Source organism: Eulemur rufifrons, chromosome 19, assembly GCF_041146395.1.
Source record: "Eulemur rufifrons isolate Redbay chromosome 19, OSU_ERuf_1, whole genome shotgun sequence".
In the NCBI taxonomy this organism is placed as follows: Eukaryota; Metazoa; Chordata; class Mammalia; order Primates; family Lemuridae; genus Eulemur; species Eulemur rufifrons.
The window spans coordinates 44,258,532-44,267,168 of NC_091001.1; the positions used below are offsets into that span (position 1 = coordinate 44,258,532).

General features: G+C 45.3%; 1 protein-coding gene across 1 annotated transcript; it reads left to right on the plus strand.

Moving 5' to 3' along the window:
- Window positions 1-548: 548 nt before the first annotated feature.
- LOC138399903 (sulfotransferase 1C2) lies at window positions 549-8,317 on the plus strand. The gene is made up of 8 exons (XM_069494638.1): window positions 549-595; window positions 706-879; window positions 1,265-1,390; window positions 3,940-4,037; window positions 4,944-5,070; window positions 5,528-5,622; window positions 5,780-5,960; window positions 8,032-8,317. The coding sequence occupies exons 1-8, from the start codon at window positions 565-567 to the stop codon at window positions 8,142-8,144; spliced, it is 945 nt and encodes a 314-aa protein (XP_069350739.1). The 5' UTR covers window positions 549-564; the 3' UTR covers window positions 8,145-8,317.
- Window positions 8,318-8,637: the final 320 nt, after the last annotated feature.

Here is an 8,637-nt window from a genome sequence, read left to right on the forward strand (position 1 = left end):
CTTTAGGGTCAAAGTCTCCTAAAAGGCTACTACAGGTCCTTTGACTAACTCTAACTAGGGGAACAATGAGTTATAAAATCATCTTGGGGCAAACTTCTAAGTTTTATGATAAGGCTATTACTTTAGCAACAAACAGAGACATCTTGGCTCTGGTGATTGTGTTCTTGGAGACAGAGATGATCCCAGAAGTCAACATGTGCTGTGCTTTGTGTTAATTACTTTAACCGAATGGTTCCATCTGGGCCCGGCTTGGGCATTAGCATATCTATCTGATTAGCTCTCATCTCCGGGCGTCCACCTGTCAGCAGCACCGGCAACCTTTGGTCCTAAGGGAGGCCTGCCTTGTCTTTCAAAACAGGTGAGAACCAAAGGCCCAGTTTACAGCTGTCTCCTTGAGATGCAGCTTCTACTGACCAGCAAGACGCCCTCCTGCGACGAGGCAGCTTTTGAACTAACACATTTATTTTTTCCTTAAGGCAAAGCCTTATTTGACTTCTGAAATCAAATCTTGTCTCCAGAAATACAGGGGGCATTTCTATAATTCAGTATTCTTAGGCTCAACAGATGGTGGTAATGATTGCACAACAATGTGAAGGTACTTAATGCCTGTGAACTATATACTTAAAAAGGATTAAAATGGTCAATTTTATGTCGTGTGCAATTTACCGCAATTTTTTAAAAGTCTCCTCTATTCTCTTCCTATAGGAACTCCTCACCCCCAAGACACTATGGCCGCGACCACAGAGCTGGGGAAACAGACACAGCTGACAGAGGTGGCGGGGATCCTCCTGCAGACTGCGACTGCGGGCAACTGGAGCCAGATCCAGAACTTCGAGGCCAAGCCGGATGATCTCCTCATCTGTACCTACCCTAAATCAGGCGAGTGTGGGGTAGGCGGCACAGCACAGACCCCAGCCTGCGGAGCCAGCATGGACTCTCACATAAGTTGGAATTCCCGATAGGAAACCTGCTCCTTCTTATTGTTCCACGGTGGGGCTGGTGCTCAGGGTGCCTGGTGTTCCAGGGCTTCCCGGGACTTGCGTAACGGCTTGAGGCCCCGCCCGACGCACTCTGCCGTGCACCGCCCTTGGGTGGGCTGAGCCTCGCCTGTGCTTGTCCCTCAGAGACCCCAGGTCTGTCCCGCCCGTCACTCATGGCTAACAAGATCCTGCCCAACCAACACCAGGCTCCACGTCCCCTTACTCAGGACACTTGGGGAAGACTAACAGGTTTCTGCCTCTCATCCTTCCCTTCTGAACCTCAGGGACAACATGGATTCAGGAAATTGTGGACATGATTGAACAGAATGGGGACGTGGAGAAGTGCCAGCGGGCCCTCATCCAGCACCGCCACCCCTTCATCGAGTGGGCGCGGCCACCCCAGCCCTCCGGTGAGAGCGTCTCCCTCGCTGCCCGTCTCCATTCTCTCCTTCCCTCTCTTCTGTTTCTCCATCTCTCCCCTCCTCTCTTTCTCGCTCTGCCTCCCTCTCACTTCTATTGCCATGTGTTGTCTCCTTTTACCTTCCTCTCTTCCTCTGTCTACATATTATCTAAGATTATTTGCCAAAAGCAAATCACCGAGTAAGAAGGTTATATGATAGGTCAGATCCTGCCTTATTTTCTTCTTAAACCCTCCCCCTGGTCACGTGCAACTGTGGAACGCACAGAGAAGGTGGAAAACTTCTGGAAGCAACTCACAGCCCTTCTCTCCATACCCCACCTCCACAAAAGCCCAGGGCAGGCAGGGGAATACCTGATAATACACGCACGCACACACACACACACACACACACACACACACACTGTATTTGGAGCCAATTATTTCTGTTTAGTAGAGAAACCTATTTCAGGTAATGCTCAACCTCAAAGTTTTTCTCTTCACACCATAAAAGGAAGCTCAAAAAGATAACCAGAAGGCAAAAGAAGCTATTCCAGGTAACTAGCAGCTGCTCCAAGTATTTTATGGAACAGCATTATCCGAAATAGCCAAAAAGTGGAAAGAGCCCAGGTGTCCACCGATTGATGATTGATAAGCAAGATGCGGTACACACATGGTGCAGTGTTACTCAGCCCCAGCAACGAGGGAAATCCTGACACACGCTGCAGTGTGGACGAACACGGCAAACATTATGCTAAGTGAAATAGGCCAGATACAAAAAGACAAATGCTGTGTGATTCCACTTCTTTCACGGTAGTCAGATTCATAGAGACAGAAAGTAGAATGGTTGTGGCCAGGGGAGGAGAAGGTAGAGTTATCGTTTAATGGGTTCAGAGTATTCATTTGGGCAGACTATAAAGTTCTGGAGATAAATGGAGGCGGATGGTTGCACAACAATGTGAATTTACTTAATACCACTGAACTGCATACTTAAAAATGGTTAAGATAGTAAATTTTAGGTTATATGTATTTTACCACAATTAAAAAAATTATTGGGGATTCCCAACATATAAAATAAATAATATCAAAGAGGATCAGAATAAAATATATCCCCTCACTACCACCCCCCACCCCTACACACACAGACACACACACACACACACAGCTTGGGGAGCAAGTGTGAACAACTGTGAGTGTAAGAGACCATCCAAGGTTTCTAAGCAGAAGACTTGCACAATCAAAGCTGCTCAAAAGCAGTGAAGGCAGGCACTGGGGCCACTAACATTTCAAGGTTTTGGTGACCACAGCTTCAGCTCCAGACCTGGTCCCTGCCAGGTGAAGGGCCCAGTCTTTACTCTCTTTACTGGCATCTGGCAGAAAGTGTCCCTATTCCTTAAGCCAACACCACAATGCTCAGCGATCCTACAAGAACCCAATTTATAGTAGCGGGAAGAGAGTTTGCACTCAGAGTAACATTCCCGGCATTGAGTTTTTTAAAAGTCAAGACATGGCCATGGTCCTCCTTCAGTGACTGGTACACAGGGCCGTCTTTGCCGCAGATTCCTTTCTCCCTTGCTCCCATCTTTGGGAAACTTTGGAAAACAGGAAAGGGCCTGACTCCTCAACCAGTCCAGGTCAGTGATCAGGACTCCTTGGATTCTGCCCTTAGGACAAGAGACCTGGTCTCTGCAGACCTCGCACCACACCAGTGAAGTGGAAGGTCACTTCAGAGCATACCTTACTGCTGTACATTTAAAATAAGATGCTATTATCAGTTCTTACTTCCAGTTTTTAGAAATACCCTCCTCCATTCATCTAGTCTTCCTGACCATTCTTGAAGAGGGATTTTTAATCACCTGCTACGTGTCAGGGTCCAAACTCAAGAGTGCCACCTAATAGCATCAATTCACTCCAGATCCTTGGGGCACTTTTGGTTCTGAGCACTAACTCGACCCAGCTCCCCCCTTACATTATTTGCATAAGCCTCTGATACCCCTAGAGTGGAAGCTCCTTAGAGAGAAGTTTTGTGTCTCTTTTATTTTTGTAGCCTTCCCCCCTAACCTCAGTTCAACACAGTGATTGCACAGAGCGAGTGCCCAATAAGGTTTTTAAATGAGAGTAGAAATCAGGAGTCACAGGCCAGCAAGTGAAAGTGTTTTTAGAAATGAAACAGGTGGTTGTGAATAGGCAAGGTACATGGGGCAGCTTGCTGCAGGCACATGGGGGTTGGCTCTGGCTGGCAGGGAGGCAAGGGAGGCCTGCTCTCTGGTCCTGCTGGCACTCACTGCTTCAACAAGACGTCACTTGTCCATTCTCGGCTTCCATCTCCTCATCCTTAAAGTGACAGAGTAGATTGACTCTAAGTTCCTTTCCAGCTCTTGAGCTGTGTGGTGCTACAAAAGTGAAGATCATCCCAATAATCTCATTGGGAAATCCCAAAGAAAGTCAGGAGACTAGCAGAAAGTTGGGTGGGTGATGGGCTATTCTAGACAGAGCCTGGACCATAAGATTTCTATGCAGCACTTGTACTATGTAGATGTTTCCTCTTGAATCATTCTAAAGGTGTGGAAAAAGCCAACGCGATGCCCTCTCCACGGATACTAAGGACTCACCTTCCCACTCACCTGTTGCCACCATCTTTCTGGGAAAGCAACTGCAAGGTAAGACAGCAACGGCTTCCCTGGTGACAGGAGGGAGAGGAAGCCCACCGAGAGCGAGTCCTCCAGACCCCGACTCAGAACATCCACTGTCGTATCCACCTCTCCACTATCTCTGGAGCTTATCAGCAACAATAGAAAGTGTAAAAATCTAGTTCCACAGGGAACTCACAGGAGCAGTTTCAAATAAGACATGAGGATAGAAGCCACACTGAATTTTTGGCAGGAACTAGAGACATGGGGAGGCAGTGAGTGCTGATGCGGAATCCAAGGAGCCCTGAGCACTGACCTGGACTGATCGGGGAGCCAGGCCCTTTCCTGTTTTCCAAAGTTTTCCAAAGATGGGAGCAGGGGAGAAAGTGTGAACTGAGTACTAGAAGTCACAGCTTGGTCAAAGTGAAAGGTTGGGAGGGTGGAAGGATGTGAGGTTGTGTCAAAGTGGAACCTAAAGGGATGTCTGTAGGGGCAGAGCTGACGTGATCAGAGAGGGAAATCATTAGAGTTGAGGAGGCTGGGAGAAAACCAGTAGCAATTTTCTTGCTCCAGAGCCTAAACGCTTAACCATGAAGCTCTCCGGCTTCTCTGGGAACCTAAAAAGAGGGTATTAGAAGGTGATCAGCATGCTGGTGGAAATTTTTTAGTTGGATGGCAGGTCATAGCTTCTAGAGAAAGATTTTACTCCTGCTACCAAAGGGGCAATCAGGAGTAAGGCTAACTGATTAAGTAATCAATAGGACCAAGTTCAAAATAGAGAGCAGACTCGGCAAAGCAGCAGGGACAAGCAGAAGAGAGAGAGGTCACAAGGCCAAGACGCATGGCCAGCACTGCAGAGATGCACCAGTGTACGTGGCCTCTGTGAAAATGCATGTTTGGTACCGTCTCTCACCCACTTCTCTTCTTACCCCAAAGTTCCTTTATGTAGCTCGAAATGCCAAAGACTGTATGGTTTCCTACTACCATTTCCAAAGGATGAATCAAATGCTTCCCGATCCTGGTACCTGGGATGACTATTTTGAAACCTTCATCAGTGGAAAAGGTAAAAGAGAGTCCTTCACAGCCCTGCGTCCTCACTCCAGTAAGGCTAAATCTAGGGAACAGACATAACATTGTGATTCCCTAGAATGCCATGGGCCGCGCGCGTTAGGTGTGTCCTACCACAGGCTGGGACTGGGTGGGGTACACTGCTGCTCTCATAGTGTGTACCCACTGCCCTCAGCAGACATCGTCCATCTGATTCAAAAGCCTTGATTCTGGGTCACCTGACCCATACAGTGGCCCTCATTCCAAAGAGTATCCCTGCCCCAATATGACGGCATAATAAACATGAAGCCAATAACCACAAGGCTGTCCCGATCCACAGGACCCCTGGGACATATCTGATCCAGAATTTGTTTTCTCTCTCTCCATGGCACTCAGGGAAATAAAATCCCCGACTCTCAGAAGGTTTCGTACGAGCTCTATGTAGACTGTTTTGTCTCCTCTGTCTGTTACAGTGGGTTGGGGCTCCTGGTTTGACCACGTGAAAGGATGGTGGGAGATGAAGGACAAATACCGGATTCTCTTCCTCTTCTACGAGGACATAAAGAGAGTGAGTAAAGGCCCTTCAGAAGAACCGTGCCAGACCCAGGTGCAGAGAAACCCAAAGTTGTTTCAAGGCTGTACTCCCGGGAGGGATGTCCCAAAGAACTGAAGTATGTCTTTCTGGTACCTTCATCCATTCTAATCCAATGTCACCCTCACCACAGGACCCAAAGCATGAAATTCAGAAGGTGATGCAGTTCATGGAAAAGAACTTGGATGAAACAGTTCTAGATAAAATTGTCCAGGAGACATCATTTGAGAAAATGAAAGAAAATCCCATGACGAATCGTTCTACAATCCCCAAATCTATCCTGGACCAATCCATTTCCTCCTTCATGAGAAAAGGTTTGTGGAGCCTCTTTATCAAATACTCAGCATGTCTCATAACATTCTGCCTGCCCCTTATCAAGATGACATTTGGTTTTATTAATTGCAAGACAACACATTTCGACTATTTCTAATATCTGTTTCTAGTAAGGCTAGGGATTTGATCCTGTTGTAGTGGAGAGCTCTCCAGGGTATTGCTCTGGTATTTGGTTTCAAGGAACAGAGAGTCCCTCACGCTAGCCCCAGGGCAAGGGCCTGCAAAGGAAATGCAATCTCATGGATAACTAGGAGCTCGCGGGAGCTCCTGGGTGGAGGGTCCAGGACTTCAGCATGAGGATGTTATGGCTCTTCGCCCTAGGGCTCCACCTCTTACAAGACTCAGCTGCTTTCCACATATCTGTTATGTGTGTGCCTCCCTCTGCTGACCAGCTGCCTCCACCCAGCATATTTTTCTCCTACTTTATAGCTTCTGCCAATCACTTCATCCTGACCATGGCCCAAGCCTGCTCTGCATCATGATTTTCAGCTACAATGACTTGCTGAGAACTGCCTCATCCTCTTAGTATTTCTTACTTCCAATTCCCAAAATATGAATTCTAATAGGCCCAGCTAATATTTTTAAGGAAAAAAAACTTTTATCATTTTTAATTTTAAAAGCAATACATATCATTGTTAAAAATTAAATATACATAATATTATACTTTTTAAAAAGTTCTCTTTGCCAACTCCACTCCCAAGAAGTAGCTACCAGCAGTATCAACATCTCTTCCCTCTCTGTTTTATAAACATACACTTTTCTTTTTCACAACAGTGGAACTATGGTATACATATCGCTTTGTAACATCTTTTATTCTTCCTTTTTTTCTTTTTTTGCATGTGATTGGATTTATTTCATTGCATTTTACAATCTACAACAGCTTTCCGTGCTAATAAAACAAAACAAATGATTCTGCCTCTTTTCTCTTCAGATAATCAATGATGAAGATTTGGCAAATCGCCCTTCTTTGGATCCATACATACGCACCTTTCTACACAAACTCCTTCTTCAGGCTAATACAAACACAAAGATAGATACAGATACATATATCTCATGATGAAAGCTTGCTTCCTAAAACACAAAATGTGGTCATATTTTACAGCTTCACTTACCAGACTATGAGACAACGCTCCAGCACAAGGCATGTAGATTCACGTCCCTCGCTGTTGTGGTCCCATGTTATGCCAAAGTGTGGATGCATCATAATTCATCCAACTATACCCCTACTGATAGATATGACAGTTATTGTTGTTTTCAGTTTTTGTCTTCATGAATAACTTTGTGCATAAGTTATTATTTCCTGATGCTTATATTTCTGTTGCATAATTTCCCAGAAGAGGCATTGGTGGGACAAAGGATATTTCATTTTAAGTTACTGCTTGGTGAAAAATAGTAGCTCATTAACATTTTTTCCAAATTCATTTTTACTGAGATATAATCTACATACCCAAAATGCACAGATCTTAGGTGTACAGTTCAACAAGTTTTGATAAATGTATATACCCATGTTACCAGCACTCCAATCAAGATAGCAAACATTGTCATCACCCCAGAAGGTTCCCTGTCATGACCCCTTTCAGTCAATCTCTACTCCCAGAGACAACACTGTTCTAATTTCTGTCACTATAGATTGATTTTCCCTGTTCTTGGACTTCACATAAATGGAATCTCATAGTATGTACTTTCCTGTGTCTGATGTCTTTTGCCCAACATAATGTTTTGAGATTCCTCCATGGGCTGTGTCTGTAGTTCATTCTTTTTTATGTCTGTGTAGTAACCCATCGTGTGAATATACCACAGGTGGGGCCAGGTCATGGCAGACCGCCAGCTCCCTCGGGTCAGTTGTCCCACTGATTTAGTTTCCCCCTGCACAGAGCTCCCAGGGGGCGTGTCTCAGAGCAGAGAGCTGCAGGTGGACAGGTGACCACTGCAGAGGAAGTTGGTGAGTCAGGAGTCAGGCCAGGCCCAGTACGGACAATCCACTGCTTTACTCAGGGTCACCAAGTCTTTCGATAAGAAAGTGACACTCCTGTCGGCACTTCCCTCTTCTAGGAACTGTGGGGGATTGGAAAAACCACTTCACTGTGGCCCAGAATGAGAGGTTTGATGAAATCTACAGGAAAAAGATGGAAGGAACTTCCATAAACTTCTGCATGGAACTTTGAGCAGGACGTAAATAAAAAGGTGAACAGCAAGAACACAGAAGCTATCGGCAATGCTTCAGCCCCCGCCAAAAGAATCTCTGAAGGCATATTGTAAATGTGTATGATGTGCCACAAACTATCTTTGTGATTATTAATTATATGTCACAACTTCATTTCTAAAAAAGGATTGTGCCTAATGCCTATTTTCTCACCTATTCTTTCCAAACTAAGAAATAAGATAGTTTAATAAACTAAGTAGAATATAAGATTTGAATCCCAAAAGGATTTTTTAAATTTCCATTATTTTGGCAAGTGTACCCCTGTTTCCTAGTCTATGATATCATAATACCTTGAGGATAAGTACAAATATTATACAAATAGCTTATACTTATATTATTAACACAAAATTTCTGACATCTGTCCTGGCCATTCAGGGAACTCTGGTCTGGGCTGGATCCTGGAGTTCTGCCTGGTCACTAGCAGAAGGCAATCTTTGAGGGCAGCCCTGGCGCAG

Coding starts and splice junctions, on each gene's coding strand:
- LOC138399903 (XM_069494638.1), top strand. CDS start 565: ATGGTGGTAATGATTGCACAACAATGTGAAG. Junction 596..705: donor GATTGCACAACAATGTGAAG/GTACTTAATGCC, acceptor CTCTTCCTATAG/GAACTCCTCACCCCCAAGAC. Junction 4,038..4,943: donor TCTGGGAAAGCAACTGCAAG/GTAAGACAGCAA, acceptor CTTACCCCAAAG/TTCCTTTATGTAGCTCGAAA.